This window comes from Delphinus delphis, chromosome 11 (assembly GCF_949987515.2).
Source record: "Delphinus delphis chromosome 11, mDelDel1.2, whole genome shotgun sequence".
Taxonomy (NCBI): Eukaryota; Metazoa; Chordata; class Mammalia; order Artiodactyla; family Delphinidae; genus Delphinus; species Delphinus delphis.
Genome location: NC_082693.1, coordinates 3,052,779 through 3,071,292, shown reverse-complemented (window position 1 = coordinate 3,071,292; position 18,514 = coordinate 3,052,779). Strand labels below are relative to the sequence as shown.

At 38.4% G+C, this 18,514-nt stretch overlaps 1 protein-coding gene across 8 annotated transcripts in view; it reads left to right on the top strand.

The window, feature by feature from the left end:
* Positions 1 to 18,514, top strand: part of WNK1 (WNK lysine deficient protein kinase 1) — a 135,372-nt gene that overhangs the window by 59,367 nt on the left and 57,491 nt on the right. For all 8 annotated transcript variants that reach the window (XM_060024084.1, XM_060024083.1, XM_060024082.1 and 5 more), the window contains exons 2-4: positions 2,498 to 2,670; positions 9,102 to 9,322; positions 11,526 to 11,683. In XM_060024084.1, the coding sequence (XP_059880067.1) occupies positions 2,498 to 2,670; positions 9,102 to 9,322; positions 11,526 to 11,683 (552 nt within the window). The remainder of the gene's footprint in view (positions 1 to 2,497; positions 2,671 to 9,101; positions 9,323 to 11,525; positions 11,684 to 18,514) is intronic.

The window sequence follows — 18,514 nt, the reverse complement described above, 5'->3', positions numbered from 1 at the left end:
TATTCCCTATGCACTTCTACCGCTAGCTATATATCCTAGTAGGTGTACTTCCTCTTTTTTTTGTGCCCCAGAAGGCTAGTGAAGGCTAGAAAAATGTTTTGTTTTAAGTCCATATAGTAAAATACATAGGATTATATTGGAAACAAATTATATTAAAATAGTTATCAAAACTTTAAAATTTGTGATATAGTATGCATTATTAATGTATATTAATAAGATCTACTGGAAGATCTAATAGCTATCATAATTTCAAAGTAATGCCTAGTGTGGTATTTTGAGATAATCTGCAACCACTGTTATGTGATCTGAAAATACCTAGGTCTGTTGGTGACAAATCACAGGTACTGCTGAATGCTATTAGGTACGTACATTCATTCAAGGAAATATTAAGTTTCAATTCAAGGTTAATGAAAAATAAAGATATATTTGTTTTCACACAGGTTCACAAACCTGCCTTAAAGGGGTTTATAGACTCCAAGATAAGAGCCTGCATCCTAGAGATTAACACTGCAAAACCTTTGCCATATTGTAATAGCAAAAAAAATGGGGAAGCGCCTAAAGATTGATCAGTAGGAGATTATATATAAATTGTGGTGTATTCAGTCAGTGGATAACTGCATACCAGTGATAATGAATGGAGTTACAGTAATATGGTAGATATCTTGTAATGTCTCCTTGTACCATCATGGGTGAGCTCAAACAATGTTGAGTGGAAAATAGCCACCTTCCAGATAGTACATGCTCTGTAACTTCTTTTTATGAAATCTTAACATTTCACCTAAAGTGTAAAAACCCATATGGGAATGGTATATCTGATCAGGGTAGTGGTTGTTATTCAAGGGTGAAGAGTAGTGATGGGAAAGGCCATCTAGTTACATAGGAAGGTTTAAATTATGTCTTTAATGTTTAATTATTTGACTGTATCATAGACACATTATGTTATTGTATGCCTGGCCTATTTCGTTAAAATACGTATTATGTGCTTTGATAGAGTATTACATGACAGTTTCAATTTTAATTTACAGGACAGTACAGAGTTTGTGTGTATGGGACTCTGTTAAGGGAAGAAGAGCAGATTAAGTGCTTTTGTCCAGTTATCTCAGATAAGAAGTGAATTAACTTATGAAGTGCCAAGCACTTTAAATAAATCTACCTAGTAGACTAAATTAAATTAAATCTACCTAGTAGATTATTTAATTCTTACAAGAGTCCTATGAGGTGAAGGTATACACAGTCATCCCTCAATATCCTGGGGGGTGGCGGGAATTGGTTCCAGGACCCCACCCTCCACCCCTGTGGGTGCTCAAGTCCCTTTTATAAAATGGCACAGTATTTGCATATCTTCCCATATACTTTTAAATCATCTCTAGATTACTTATAATAGCTAATACAATGTAAATGCTATGTAAATAGTAGCCAGCATATGGGCAAACTATTCAAGTTTTGCTTTTTGCAATTTTCTGATCCCCCCAACACACACACACACACACCCCGCCCATTTTTTACTTGCAGTTGGCTGAATCTGGGTATGTGAACTCATGAATACGGAGGACTTGACTTTATTCATGAAGGAAATTTTAGTTGAAGCCAAGACAGGATTTATATTTAGATCTCACCACTTCCAAAACCCATACTTGTTCCATTATTAAATTGCATATCTCTGTCAATAGGTGACTTATTTTGGAAGTGGTAAATTAACTGCATCTAAAACGTGTACCTGAAGCACATATTAACAGTAAAAATACTAAAATAATCTCAAGCATGACTTTATTTTATTAAGTAATTTATTTATTTATTTTTTGGCTGCATTAGGTCTTCGTTGTGGTGCGCGTGCTTCTCAGGGCTTCTCATTGCGGTGGCTTCTCTTGTTGCAGAGCACGGGCTCCAGGTGTGCGGGCTTCAGTAGTGGTGGCCTGCGGGCTAGTAGCTGTGGCGCACAGGCTTAGTCGCTCCACAGCATGTGGGATCTTCCCGGACCAGGGCTCGAACCCGTGTCCCCTGCATTGGCAGGTGGATTCTTAACCGCTACGCCACCAGGGAAATCCCTCAAGCATGACTTTATAATCAAGAGTTTTCTTAAATACACTTTAGCCTGTTCTCACACTCATATAACAGGCTGATGAAATTATTAATTATTAGTAACTTCAGTGTTAGGATGTTTTATTTCAACAGTATTGGTCATTATAATTTTGTACATGTTTAGCATCTAAGTGTAACTATGTGACTTGGTGTTTTATTATCTTAAAAGCATATTCTGTTTGTTTTTTCCTTTGTTTTTGTTTTAGGTGTACAGCACAGTGATTCAGTTATACATATACATGTATCTATTCTTTTTCAAATTCTTTTCCCTTTTAGGTTATTACACAATATTGAGCAAGAGTTCCCTGTGCTGTACAGTAGGTCCTTGTTGGTTATCTGTCTTAAATATAGTAGTGTGTACATGTCAATCCCAAACTCCCAATCTTGAACTGTATTCTGTCTTGCTTTTTGATTTTAGGATCGAAAGTTAACAAAGTCTGAGAGGCAGAGATTTAAAGAAGAGGCTGAAATGTTAAAGGGTCTTCAGCATCCCAATATTGTCCGATTCTATGATTCCTGGGAATCCACAGTAAAGGGAAAGAAGTGCATCGTTTTGGTGACTGAACTTATGACATCTGGAACACTTAAAACGTAAGTTCATCAATATTGTAAAAGCTGACCAAGAAGTATGAGAGAACTTGAATTTTCTTATTTCAGGCCTTATCAGTTCTTCTGTTGTTGCCCAGTATACTAAGGAGGGAATGAATAGTTGCTCCAAATGTTAGTATATGAGCACATTTTCCTGCCCACAAGGTCCTCTGGTATATAAAGTGGTTTGATAATTATGTATTGGTAAGTATTTAAATGAGAAGTTGTTGCAGAATAAACCTAGTTGCTTTAAGTTATGGTGATTGGCATTTCTAAAATTGAGTGGCTAAGAGATCAGAAATCAAATGACAAGGTAGCCCTCTAGTGGTTAAAATGAAATTGAAGCTTATTGACAAGCTTTACCCATTTATTTTATCACCTCATATTGGGCAGTTTTTGCTACAACTATGCACATATTATATCAAATACAAATTGTATTGTGACATTTATCACTAGATAATTTCATTTCCCAAAGCATCAGAAATTGAAGCCAAAACATCTAGACCTATCATCCCTTTCAGGAATATGGATAGGTCAAATGCAGAAATTCCCTGTATGCCTTTGGAGTCCCGTGTCTCTTAGAGTATCTATTTGTACTCAGAGAGGAAACTAGAGTAACTTCTATGGTGTAAATTTTTTGTGGAAGAATTGGATTGTGAAAAATTGTCTCTGTATTTATTCTTTATAACCTTCTGTAGTTAATGCTACTGAGCTGATTAATCTCAGATCTTTGAAACATAGTCTTGTATTTCCTGGATGTAGAAAATCCCGGATGCTCTTGGATGCTCAAAATCAACATGTTGAAAAGCCAACAGATTATTTCCCTCCTCCACATTCTAATTTTCCCATCCAACTTTTCTAATATTTATGGCAGCATCTTTATGCTAGTCGTCCACGCTTCTTGTTATTCACATGCCTGTTTCTTTTCCTAGACTGTGCTCCCTAGCACTGTGCCTGAAACTTGATAAATATTTGAATGAATTAAGGAAAATTCTGTGGTAGTAGTTGTTTGTATATCTGCATCTTGATATTCTTTTTCTGGTTTGAATACTTGGTGGGTTGTCAGTAGTCTGTCAGTAGATAGAAATAAAGTTAGTTTTTTTTTTAAGTTCTGATGAAATTCATATAAAATTAACCTTTTTAAAGTGTACAGTTCAGTGACATTTATTACATTTACAATGTTGTGTAACCACATCTGTCAAGTTCGTAAACATTTTCATCACCTTAAAAGAACACCCCATACCCATTAAGCAGTTACTCCCCATTACCCTTCCCACGTAGTATATTTTCTCTTTAATTGCACATGATCCAGGGTTCTAACCATTTTCTTTTAAGTTTAAAGTTCTTTTTTCCCCATCATTGTCTGTTTCAGTTTCTGAACCTCAGAGCAAAAGCAGCAAGAGGTAAAGTAGAAAGCACTAGACTTAGAGTAGGAGTCTGCTCTCTGCTCTGACTTTGACCAGCTGTGATTTAGGGCAAGTAGATCCCCTTCTCTGGCCCTCAGTTCTCCATGTGTAAAATAAGTGGACTAGCTGATCTCTAGGATTTATAGATGGGCATTTTTTTTTTACTCTGGTAAAAACATATAAAATTTACCATCTTAATCATTTTAAAAAAATTTGTTTTATTTATTCTTATTTTTGGCTGTGTTGGGTCTTTGTTGCTGCGTGCGGGCTTTCTCTAGTTGTAGCGAGTGAGGGCTACTCTTCTTTGCGGTGTGCGGACTTCTCATTGCCGTGGCTTCTCTTGTTGCGGAGCACCAGCTCTAGGCGTGCGGGCTTCAGTAGCTGTGGCACGCAGGCTCAGTAGTTGTGGCACATGGGCTTAGTTGCTCCGCAGCGTGTGGGATCATCCCAGACCAGGGCTCGAACCCGTGTCCCCTGCATTGGCAGGCGGATTCTTAACGACTGTGCCACCAGGGAAGCCCTTTATCATTTTTAAGTGTATAGTTTAGTTAAATATATTCATGTTGCTGTGTAACCAATCTTGAGAATTCTTCATCTTGCAAAACTACAACCCATTAAACAATTCCCCTTTCTTCCTTTGCACCAGCCTTTGGCAACCACCAACTATTTTCTGTCTCTTTTTATGACTAAATAATATTTATGACTAAATAATATTTCGTGGATATACCACAATTTGTTTATCCACTCACTTATTGATAGACATTTGGGCTGTTTCCACATGAACATTTGTGTACAAGTGCTTATTTGAGTACCCGTTTTCATGCCTTTTAGATACGTATATACCTTTGAGTAGAATTGCTGAGTCATATGGTAATTCTGTGTTTAACTTTTTGAGGAACCACCAAACTGTTTTCCACAATGGCTGAACCATTTTACATTCCCACTAGCAATGAATAAGGGTTCCAATTTTTCCATATTCTTGCCAACACTTGGTTTTTTTGTTTGTTTGGTTTTGGTTTTTTAATAGTCATCTTGCTGGCTGTGACATGGTATCTCATTTGATTTGCATTTCCCTAGAGAGTAATGATGTTGAGCATCTTATCATGTGCATGTTGTACATCTTTGGAGAAATGTCTATTCAACTCTTTGCCCACTTTGTCCATTTTTAAATTGGGTTGTTTGTCTTTCTGTTGAGTTGTAAGAGTTCTTTATATATTCTGTAAGCTAAACCCTTATCAGGTACATGATTTGTAAATATATTTTTCCCATTCTATATATTCTTTTCACTCCTTAATGACGTCATGTGATGCACAAAGTTTTAAATTTTGATTAAGTCCAGTTTATCTGTTTTTTTTCCCCTAGTTGCTTGTGCCTTTAGGGTTATATCTAAGAATCCATTGCCAAAACCAAGGCCATGCAGTTTTACCCCTATTTTTTCTTCTAAGAGTTTTATAGGCTTAGCTCTTTTATTTAGATCGTTCCAGTTTTTGAGTTAACATTTGTGTATGTGTGAGGTGTGGGATCCAACTCCATTCTGTTGCATGTGGATATCCAGTTGTTCCAGCACCATTTGTTGAAGAGACTATTCTTTCCCTGTTGAATGATCTTGACACCCCTGTCAAAAATCATTTAACCATAGATGCATGGGTTTATTTCTGGACCCTCCATATTATTCCACTGTTCTATGTATCTATCCTTATGCTAGTACCACACTGTTTTAATACTACAAAACCTAGCTTTGTGATATGTTTTGAAATTGGAAAAAGTGAGTTCTCCAATTTTGTTCTTCTTTTTTGATATTGTTTTGGCTATTTGGGGCCCCTTGTAATTCCGTATGAACCTGAGGATTAGGTTTCCATTTCTGCAAAAAGTCTGCTAGAATTTTGATTGCATCTGTAGATATAATCAAATCTATCCATAGGTATATCGAATCTGTGGGTCACTGTGGCTAATATTGCCATCTTCACTATATTGTTTTCCAATCCATGAATCCATCTCTCCATTTTATTTAGGTGTCCTTTAATTTCTTTCAACAGTGTTTTCTAGTTTTTGGTGTATAAATCTTTCACTTCCTTGGTTAAATTTATTCCTAAGTATTTTATTCTTTTGGATGTTGTTGCAAATGGAATTGTTTTCTTGCTTTCCTTTTCAGGTTGTTAATTGTTGGGGTGTACAACACAACTCATTTGTGCGTGTTGATCTTGTACGCTGGCAATTTTGCTGAATTCGTTTATTAACTCTAGTTGTGTGTGCATGTCTGTATGTATTCTTTAGAATTTTCTATATATAGGATCTTGTTATCTGCAAATAGAGGGAGTTTTACTTCTTCCTTTCCAATTTGGGTACCTTTCTTTTTCTTGCCTAATTAATCTGGCTAGAGTTTCTAGTACAACACTGAAGAGCAGTGGTTATTCTTGTCTTATTCCCAGTCTTAATGGGAAAGCTTTCAGTGTTTCACCACTGTAGTATAGCTGTGGGTTTTTCATAAATGCTCTTTATCATGTTGAATATATTCTCTACTATTCTTAGTTTGAGTATTTTTTTTTTATCATGGGAAGGTGTTGGATTTTGTCTGATGCCTTTTCTGCATGAATTGAAATGATCATGTTGTTTTCCCCTTTGTCCTATTAATGTGATACCTCACTCGTGTAATTGAAACCGTTAAGATATAGAACATTTCCATCATCTCAATACATGCCCTTAAACCTCTTCCTAGGCAGCCCTTTCCAGGCAGCCCTTTCCTCACCCTCCAGAAGTAACTCTGTTTTTATATATATTTTTTAAACCATAAAACCAACTTTCACCATTAGTTTTCTTAATTACCTCATATCCCACCCAAGTGAAGCAGAATTTCATTTTTTAATTTATTTTTAAGGTTTTGTATTAGTTTCTGTATTAGCTTTTTGGTTAAACTCCACTTGTGTGTGTGTGTGTGTGTGTGTGTGTGTGTGTGTGTGTGTGTGCGCATTTGAAATATCTTTTTTAGTGACTGCTTTAGATACTGCATTTATATCTTTAACTTTTCACAACATGCTTGATACTGTACAATTTCATGTAAAATAAAGGAAACTTGCAAAAATATAGGCCCATGTATTTCTAGTACTTATACTTTATGCTATAATTTTCATATGTTACATTTATTGTTTAGATCCTGTAATACAATGTTATAGATTTTCCTTTAAGTAGTCATATGTAACATAAAGATAGTAATAGGAAAATGTAGTCTTTTATATTTACCATCAGTGCTCTTCATTTTTTCCCTGAATATTTCCAGATAAAATAGCGTCAGAACTCAGTTAATCAGAAATCTCTGTCCTGTTCTTTTAACATTAGCTGGGCTGCTTGGACTCTGCTACACACACACATATTTCAGAGGTCAGCCAGAGATTTAGGCAGAGTGAATATACAGAATTTGGAGATGCCCTTCTATACCCCCTTTTTTTTTTTTTGCGGTACGCGGGCCTCTCACTGTTACGGCCTCTCTCGTTGCGGAGCACAGGCTCCGGACGCGCAGGCTCAGCGGCCATGGCTCACGGGCCCAGCCGCTCTGCGGCATGTGGGATCTTCCCGGACCGGGGCACGAACCCATGTCCCCTGCATCGGCAGGCGGACTCTCAACCACTGCACCACCAGGGAAGCCCTATACCTCCTTTTTTAAAAAAAATTTATTTATCTTTTGGCTGCATTGGGTCTTCATTGCTGCACATGGGCTTTCTCTAGTTGCAGCGAGCGGGGGCTACTCTTTGTTGCGGTGCACGGACTTCTCATTGCAGCGGCTTCTTTTGTTGCGGAACACCAGCTCTAGACACTAGGGCTTCAGTAGTTACGGTGCGTGGGCTCAGTAGTTGTGGCTCACGGACTCTAGAGCACAGGCTCAGTAGTTGTGGCGCATGGGCTTAGTTGCTCGCGGCATGTGGGATCTTCCCGGACCAGGGCTTGAACTGTGTCCCCTGCATTGGCAGGCGGATTCTTAACCACTGCGCCACCAGGGAAGCCCCTGTACCTCCTTTCTGGGATTACACACCACCCCCACCCTCCAGCCCCCCGCCCTGCCTCCTTCACTTTTTAGATCTCTGCTGTCCAACAGAACTTTCTGTGGTGATGGAAATGTTCTGTAATCTGCACCATCCAAAATGGTAGCCACTTGCTACAATGCAGTTGTTGAGCACTTGAAATGTGACTAGTGCAGCTGGGAAATGAAAATTTTTTATTTTAATTAATTCATTTAAATATGAATATTCTTGGGCTTCCCTGGTGGTGCAGTGGTTGAGAGTCTGCCTGCCGATGCAGGGGACATGGGTTCGTGCCCCGGTCTGGGAGGATCCCACATGCCGCGGAGTGGCTGGGCCCGTGAGCCATGGCCGCTGAGCCTGCGCGTCCAGAGCCTGTGCTCCGCAATGGGAGAGGCCCGCATACCGGAAAAAAAAAAAAGAATATTCTTATTTGTCTAGTGAATATTGTATTGGACAGACTGTCATTGTAGAAAGTTCTGTTGAATAGCATTGTTCTAGACCCTGAGGTAATCTTGAACTCTATCCTCGTATTCATTCCTCAGCTAGTAATGCTCCAGGTTTCAGTCCAGGTTTGAGCGACCCCCACAGACTAGTGCTTTCCCTTTTCCCTCGTGTGTACTCCCTTCCAGTTTATGCCTGATTTTGATTCCTCCAGAGCTTTCGAGTAGTTGTGTGTGTGTGTATTTACTAGAGTTTATAATTATATCTGCATCCAATAAGAGTTGCTTCACCATTACCAGAAGTCGAACTCTGCCTCTTAACTTTTAAATCATTTTAGCAGTGATCTAATTTTAAGGAATTTATTTTTTGTGCTTTGTTATCAGAATTTGCTTGCCAACTACTTATTATCCTATCCCCTTTAACCTTACTAAAAGTAGCACTAACCTAAGCTTACTGAATCTTAATATTCTGAACTTGATATTCCCATCTCAGATATGCTAGAATTTAATGGAATTCTTCAAAGTAATAAATGCATATCATTGATAACCTGTTTGGTGTACCTTGCCTTTTCTAGGTACCTGAAAAGGTTTAAGGTGATGAAGATCAAAGTTCTGAGAAGCTGGTGCCGTCAGATTCTTAAAGGACTTCAGTTTCTTCATACTCGAACTCCACCTATTATTCACCGGGATCTTAAGTGTGACAACATCTTTATCACTGGCCCTACAGGCTCAGTCAAGATTGGAGACCTAGGTCTGGCAACCCTGAAGCGGGCTTCTTTTGCCAAGAGTGTGATAGGTATGTTTCAGGTGTACCTTGCAGTCTCACTGGCTTTCTGACATTCCTTTTATTTAGAAACCTGACCTTGTCAGAGCTTTTATTATGTGAAATAAACCTTCAGAAATTCAGAGCTTGAACCCAGGAAGTGATGTGGAGTTCTCTATTTCTTTGCCTCTAGAATCATCTTGAAGACCATTGTTGTTTTGTAAAGTTATATGAAGAGAAGTAAGGTGAACTTTGCCTACAAAACATTATGTAATAATTGTTAACCTTACTGAGTCATTTCATTGATACTTAGTATCATATAGTTACTTATATAACAGATAAAGTATGTTACTTTCCCCATAAAAGAAATTGAATTTATATATAATTTAGTTTCTGAAGAAGTCTGTTGGATAGATGTATATTCAAACATATCTGCCTATTAAAACTTTATTTTAAAATGTGAAAATATGATGGTTCATTATCAACTTTTTTTAAACTCCTACTCTTCAGAAGATATACCTGAAACAGTTTTCAGCCTCAGTACTATTGACACTTCGGGTTGGCCAACTCTTTGTTGTAAGGACTGACCTGTTCATTGTAAGATGATTTAGCAGCATCCCTGGTCCTACTCACTGGATGCCAGTAGCATGCCCCCTTGCCCACTTCCCCCCAGTTGTTACAACCAAAAATGTCTCTGGACATTGCTAGATGTCCCCTATAGGGCAAATCATCATTCTTGAGAATCACCGATCTATACAACATTTCTGTCCTTTCAGCCTTTAACTGTTATGTTAGAGAGTTGTAGCTGGAAAAATAATTTAATGCTGATTATTTTATAAGCTTTCACTTTCTGAGGAGGGTATGACAATTTGAAAACTTGAAATCTTCACAAACACTCTACTCTCCCCAAAGGTGATGACAATAACAACAGCAAGAAAGCCATTCTTTTTTTTTTTTTTGCGGTACGCAGGCCTCTCACTGTTACGGCCTCTCCCGTTGCAGAGCACAGGCTCCGGACGCGCAGGCTCAGCGGCCATGGCTCACGGGCCCGGCCACTCCGCAGCATGTGGGATCCTCCCGGACCGGGGCACGAACCCGTGTCCCCTGCATCGGCAGGCAGACTCTCAACCACTGCGCCACCAGGGAATCCCAAGCCATTCATTTTTAAGTGGGCTAGAATCCTATGTTTTAGTAAGAAAAACATTGAACACCAGTAATTTGCACATCCTTACAAAATAGTGTTCCTGGGAAGAGTTATTTAAAGATGAATTTTCTTTTTGCCCTCCTTATAGGAAACAGTTCTTTGATTGTCTTTGGCATCTTAATCTCTGTCCCAAGAGGGTTTTTTCTTATTTCTTTTTTTGTTTAAACCATAGTGTGCAAGCCTGTTCTTAGAAATGTCCTATAATTTGAGGTATTCGGGCTTAATTTCTTTGGAAACATTGGAAACCTGGTGTGTGGAATCATACACTCACTCTATGCTCATAATTCAGTCTGAGAACTCAAGTGCAGACCGAATTATTTGTGTGTGTGTCTGTAGGATGTGCCTCACTACACTTCTTACATCTGCAGTAGGTTTGTGTACTGCAGGGGGGGGTGGTAAGTGTGTGAAGAAAAGGGCTCTGGTGAGTGGCCTTTATAGACAATTACAGTTTATTTTACCGTTTTAAAAATGTATTGAATATCTGTTTTTTACTGAAAAGCCGCCTTAAAAGTGAAACTGATCAGATGGAATGTTAATGGCAAGAGACTAGCTATTATATGAATGTTAACCTTACAGCTACCATACAGTAGGGGGCAGACAAGGATTTTGATCTTTTTTAACCCATCATCCTATCTTACAGGTAGATGGCATTATATCTACTTTATTCCTCAGTAGTCTCTTACCTTTTCCTTCCGTTTGTTTTCAATATATCAGTTTATCTTTTATGCAAGGCTCTATTTTGACATTGTATAACACTAATCCATTTGAAACAGTAAATAAATAGACACTTGATCCTACGCCAGCTTTTATAAAGGAGTTGTAGTGTAAGATCTATAACATATTTGATGGAACAGACTAAGACGATTTCTTTCCTCTCCCCCCACCACCTACCTACCTTTCTTTCTTTTTCCTCCCTCACCTCTTACCCACTTCCACTTTCTTCTCTCTCACAGGTCAACCCCTCTGCTGTTGCCCTCCCCATGAATCGCAGCTTCTCCTCACACTGAGTCTGAATCATTCTTTTAATTTAAGGTACCCCAGAGTTCATGGCCCCTGAGATGTATGAAGAGAAATATGATGAATCCGTTGACGTTTATGCTTTTGGGATGTGCATGCTTGAGATGGCCACATCTGAATACCCTTACTCCGAGTGCCAAAATGCTGCACAGATCTACCGTCGAGTGACCAGTGTAAGTCTTGTCCTAACTGACTGGTGATCCTAGGCTAAGAAGCTGTATAACATCAAACCGTGCAAAAGGGAACAACACTAGAAAGCATTACATGGAGTTCACTGCTCATCTGTGTCTCGTGTCTCCTCTTCTTATAAGGACTGGTCAGATTGAGCTGTGGCCACCCAGCTCCGGGTTGACCTCATTCTAACTAATTATACCTGCAGCGATCCTATTTCCAAATAAGGTCACATTCTGAGAAACTGAGGATCAGAATTTTAACATATCTTTTGTGGGGGGGGGCGGGCGGGGGACGCAGTTCAACCCGTAACAGTTCATGGGTTCATCCAACAAATATTTAAGTCTCTATTATGTTCCAGACTTCTTTCTAGATCCTAGGTATTGAATATTATAGTTAAGTAAAACACAAACCTGTCTCTCAAGAGCTTATTACTAGGCAAAGGAGAACAAACAAGTAAACCAGACAGTTACCATAGTGTATAAAAGCAGTTATTCTAGGGATAGGTATGTAACAGAAGCACATAGAAGTAGTGCCTAATTGAGTTTGGAAAATTATGTAAATAAATAGGGAAAGACTAAGAGTTGCATGTGAAAAATCTTTGTATGTCTACAGTTTGAAAACAGGAAAAAGAAGAGACAAGGGATAAGGGAGGAAAGTGAAAGTTTAGACTATACTTGAGCACTGGGGGAACCATTGCAGCCGCTATAAGACTTGGTAGGTGTCGTAGGAATTCCCTGGCGGTCCAGTGGTTAGGACTTCGTGCCTTCACTGCCAAGGGCCTGAGTTCAGTCCCTGGTCGGGGAGCTAAGATCCCACAGGCCACGAGGTGCAGCCCCCGCCCCCTGTCCCCCCCCAAAAAAAGACTTGGTAGGTGTCATAAGATCAGACTTAAATTTTTAAAAGAGTTTTCTGGCTGCAGAGTGGAGGATGGATTTATGAGGAAACACTAAAAAGCTGAAAACCCAGTTAAGTGGCTATTGCACTAATCTGAAGGAATAACCGATAGACTGAAATAAGGAGTTAAAGTAGAGATGGCCAAAGTGGATGGACAAGAGATTGATTTTCTTTATGAATTTGAATTCAATTAAGCTAACGTGTTCTTTTCCGCCTAATATTTATGAAAACAATAATAATGTGAAAATACCCTTTGTAAATACATATCTTCTTAAGGAGATCAAACTGAATATTAAACCTGATTAAGAGGTTAAATACATTAAATTTTAGGACTATAAAATATACAGTTTGTACGTAAAATGGTTTGTGTAATTTATTTACTAACTTACTGTCTATAACTTCTTCACTCCATCACACTCTAAACCAGGGATTAGCAAACTATGATCCATGGGCCAAATCCAGCCTCCTACCCATTTTTGTACAGCCATGAGCTAAGAATTCTTTTCACATTCCTAAATGGTTGAGGGGGAAACCAAAAGAAGAATAATATGTGATGACCTATGAAAATTATATGAAATTCAAATTTCAGTGTCCATGAAGAAAGTAATGACACAGCCACTTATTTGTTTCTGTATTATCTATGTCTGTTTTCACATATTACAGTGGCAGAGTTGAGTAATTGCAACAGGCTCTGTGGTTCAAAAATCCTAAATTATGTACTGTTTGGCTCTTAACGGAGAATGTTGCTGACTCCGATTCTAAACACATGACACCAGAAAGAGAAAAACAAATATCGTATATTAACACATATATGTGGAACCTAGAAAAATGGCACAGATGAACCGGTTTGCAGGACAGAAATAGAGACACAGATGTAGAGAGCAAACGTATGGACACCAAGGGGGGAAAGTGGCAGGGTGGGGTGGGATGAATTGGGAGATTGGGATTGACATATATACACTAATATGTATAAAATGGACAACTAATAAGAACCTGCTGTATAAAAAAATAAATAAATTTCAAAAATTCAAGAAAAAATCAAACACATGACACCAGAACTTCTTAAAAAATTCTCCTCTGAAGAGTTCTGTAACTAATTTCTAATCTGCAAAAGTGGTGATAATGTTCTACTAGAATGCTATTAGCCTCTGTACTTGGAGTAGGCAGGAGAATCTCAGTGTGAGCAAGTAGTTACTTAAATTATTAGCTCTGATAATTTGTGGGCAGTCTTTTCTCTCTGTTAAGAGTAGAACTATCACTTTAATTCTGTGGCAAAAACATAACAGGTTTTAATGTAACACCCATTTTTCACTGGCCATATTTATTCTTTCTATTGCCTAAGAATAAATAGCATCTTAAACCCAGTACTACTGCTTGAGGTGATCATTCTGGATTTTAAACACAAAGACTTATTAACAAATATCTTTTATTTACCTTCCAGCAGTACTGAATGTTTTGATAGTGAATAGACCAGAAGAATGAAGTATCCATCAGATAGCCATATATTTAAACATTCTCTACTGTCTCTCAGCCACCAGCCTTCTTTGTGGGTCTTGCAATATTTCTACTTTGAAACTTGGTAGATTTTGTTGTGAACCATCAGACAGTGCTTTACTGTTAGAGACACTGCCTAGGCATTACCGGGTTGTCTAGTGATAGGTGTCTCTAATTAATCTTGTGAATTCAATTCCTGACTATTTCTCTAAACAAATAAAGGTTTTTACTTAAAATATCTCGAGGGATCATGGAATTTTAGTTTCTTTATGTAAAATGAAGTCTAAAAAATAACTCTGCTATTTAAAGAAATAAAGTTATAAATTATATGGTAGGACTGTTTTTTTTTTGGCTGTACGCGGGCCTCTCACTGTTGTGGCCTCTCCCGTTGCGGAGCACAGGCTCCGGACACGCAGGCCCAGCGGCCACGGGTCACGGGACCAGCCGCTTCGCGGCATGTGGGATCTTCCCGGACCGGGTCACGAACCCACGTCCCCTGCATCAGCAGGCGAACTCTCAACCACTGCGCCACCAGGGAAGCCCTGTTTTGTTTTTTAATGCAGAATTTATGGGTGACCTGTATTAAATTTTACCTTGTTTTATACCTTACCCACCAAATATGTTTAACTGGTTAAATATAATGACTGTATAGGATGAGTAGGTGAAAAATAGTGTAAACCCTATTGATTAAATCTACTCACCGGAGGCTCAGGGCTAAAAGCAGTGTTCTTTGGCTTCAGACTGTCAGACACAGCACTGCCATAAAATCAGATAAAAGTTTATATAAGCAATAATTTGATAAAAGTAAAGAAAACAAATTAATTTGATTTTTAAGATAATGCATTTGAGATACTGTCTAATCAACAAATGAATCTTTATTTGCAAACACAAACTCCAGCTCACTTGAGAAGAAAATCCCCTTCTCAAATGAAAAAAGTGTTTGGCGTTAGTTTAATAGACCCTAGAAAGACCAATATCACTGTTTCCATAGTCTTAGTGTAGTATTTACCCTTTTTTCAGTTTGTCAATGGGTTGTGTTTTTTTTCTTTTTTAAGATAAAGTTCACATACCATGAAATTCTCCATTTAAATCATTTGAAGGTGTAAAATTCAGTGGGTTTTAGTGTATTCACAGTGTTCTGCAATCGACACCACTAATGCCACTCCATCACCCCAAAAAAGAAACCGCACACCTGTTAGCAGTCACTCCACATTCCTCCTCCACCCAGCCCCTGGCAAGCACTAATCTACTCTCTGTCTTTATGGATTTGATTTGCCTGTTGTGGACATTTCATACGAATAGAATCATAAAATATGTGGCCTTTTGTGTCACACTTTGTTTCTGTGTTATGCTTTGATTGAGCGTAACCATTTTTAAGGTTTATCCATGTTTTAGCATGAATCAGTACTTCAGTCCTTTTTGTAGCTGAATAATATTGCATTGTATGAATGTAGCACATTTTTAATGTTCAACAGGTTTTATTTCTTTCTATTTCTGTAGTTTCTTCCTCCTTTTCTCATTGTTTAAACTGTTTGAACCTATAGCCACCCTCACCTCTGGAGAGGAATTGGGAACAGGAAGGATGAAATATACAGTGTTTTAAAAGGTATTGTCCTAGAGCCCGACTTATTAAATCTTTGTTTATAGTTTTGTGTTTGTAGCATAGCATATGGCACATTGTAGGCACTCAGTGATACTTTGAAGAATAAATGATTCAATTAAAGGAATCCCAGATATAGTCAAGTTAGACACTATGTCAATTTGGGACAGTTGAGTTTACCCTGCAAAATAAGGTCACCTTAGAAATACTAAAATTATCCTACTAACGTGGAATTGAATAGTAGCAAGTAGAAACTGATACAGTTTATATATGTACATATACAATATATTTTTGTAGAATGGGAAAAGCTGTTTGGTACAACTAGAGCAGAAAACAATAACTTTAATAGAGTCAAAATTCCAGGACTAGAAAGGCATTTGAAAAAGTCATCTATTCACATGCTCTTCCATCAGTTCTCAAATCACTATTGAGATCTTTGCTGTGCAAAGTGCAGTCCCCACAACCAGCAGAATTGGCATCCTGGGACACTTGTTATTATAAAAATGTAAAATTTTGGCCGCGTCCCAGACGGATTGAGTCAAAACCATCATTTTACAAGATCCAAAGATGATTTGTGTGTACATTAAAGTTTGAGAAGTGTGAGCTACAACAGTGATCACCTCAGGTCCCTTCCAGTTCTGTATACCTTATTTTTGGTTAAATTAAAAAAAAAAAGGCTAAATATTGTATATCAAGCATTATTTGAATAAATTTTTGTTCCATTGTTCATGGAACCTTTTTACTAGCAACCAAGTTGACTTAGAAATCTAACCCTATTTAATTGCATTTTTTTCTGCCTATTCAAGAGTTGCTTTTTAAAAACGCAAAATAGTAAGTCAAGCCGTGGAAAAGCTGGAATAAAAAGCTTGAGGAGTTAAGTCAGTTGGAACTTTTGGAACCCTTGGTCTCTGAGGATACTGCAGGCATTTACTTGTTCTTTGTTTTTCCTCTCAGCTGTGAAAACTGAGCTCTGTATTATCTACAGTCCGTTATTCTGTACTTCAGTTATTATATTTCTTATCTGGGAAACTCTGTCTTGGTTTCACTAACCTCCATTCCCATCTTCTGGCTTCCAGTGAAGAATAAAAAGGGCTATGTCCTTTTTTAATTTTCTGAAGTTTTTCTCATGTTTTGGGTGCTGAGATAAATGTGTGGGGAGTTTACCTTGATTATACAATGATTTATATGATTGTATAAGCATTAGTGGTGACTCTATTGAAATACACCTTGAACTATTGTACTTTCCCTTAAGTTTGCTTTGGGTGTAAATTGAACTAATTTTTTAAAGGATATGTCAGCATTGGTCTGCCTAACGATTGCACATTTATTAAGGAAACATGTTTGGTTATCCATCGAGAGATCATCAAACTCCCTAATGCAGACTGCCCCCTGCCACTCCAGATTCCTGGTTTCCATCCCAGATCTACTATGCTCCGCCTGTTTACCAATAGTAGTCAGTGAACTGCCCCCTCCTAAACTCACAAGGCCTCCTATGGGTTTGGCACTATCTTAGAAATGGGATACAAAGAAGAGTGTTTAACAGCCTAGGATTACTTTTTCAGGTTTGAAGATCACAGAACTCTAGTCAATTGAATCATAAACTCTAGTTCTCAGTTTCTTTTCAATTTATTTTAACGATTATTCACTTACTTAACAGCCATTAGTTAGGTGTCTTCTGTGTGCCAGGTTGAGGATACAGCAGTGAACAAGATATATGCTTCAGTGTTCTTTCACCTTCTTGTAGGGAAGGTAAACATTGAAGTAGTAAATATAATAAAGCACGTGGATTTTATAGACATAATGAGGTACAGGGTTTTGATCTCATTGAGAGAGTCAGAGACAGTATTCCTGAGAAAGTTGGTTTAAATTGAGAGCTTTATTGGCCTGTGTCAGGGATGCTAAGGCAGATCTGTATGAAGGAATGAGCCAGTAACCCCGGTCATCTGGAGCTCTTTACCAGAAATATTTCTAGGGTTTTTTTTTTTTTTTTTGGCTGTGTTGGGTCTTCGTTGGTGCACATGGGCTTTCTCTAGTTGTGGCGAGCAGGGGTTACTGTTCGCTGCGCTGTGCGGGCTTCTCATTGTGGTGGCTTCTTTTATTGCAGAGCATGGGCTTTAGTAGTTCCAGTGTGCAGGCTCTAGGGAGCGTGGGCTTCAGTAGTTGTGGTGCGCAGGCTCAGGAGCCGTGGCACATGGGCTTAGTTGCTCCACGGCATGTGGGATCTTCCCGGACCAGGGATCAAATCCGTGTCCCCTGCATTGTCAGGCGGATTCTTAACCACTGCACCACCAGGGAAGTCCTAGGATTCTTGAAGAAAGTCATGCCAATATTGTTGCCCCTTCAGTATTTCCATCATACTCAACCTCTGTCTTATTAATATACTATAATGATAATTATATTGATATTAACTGTTGTCCCCCCCCATGAGAACTGAGCGTCTCAAGGACAGGGGTTTTTTCCCTCTGTAGACCAGTTCACTACTACATGTCTGGCCTTGCAGTGGTACAGCTGCCATGTAAATAGCAGATGATAGCAGTGTAAATATTAACACATATACATCCTATGCCTCAGACATTGCATTAGACACTTTGCATTATTATGTAATTTAATTCTTCCAACAAACCTCATTGGGGGTGGTTTACTACTACTGTTGTCTACACTTTAAAATAAAAATCTGAAGCCCAGGATGGCTAGCCCATGATTACATATCTAGAAAATAACAGAGTTATTCTGTTATTCTGATTCCAGGTCCCCTGCTCATGTCAAAATTCTGTACTGAATTCATAAATGTCTAGTACAGTGTCAGTCTGTGACCTGAGGGCATTTAAACCTGTCTGTGTAA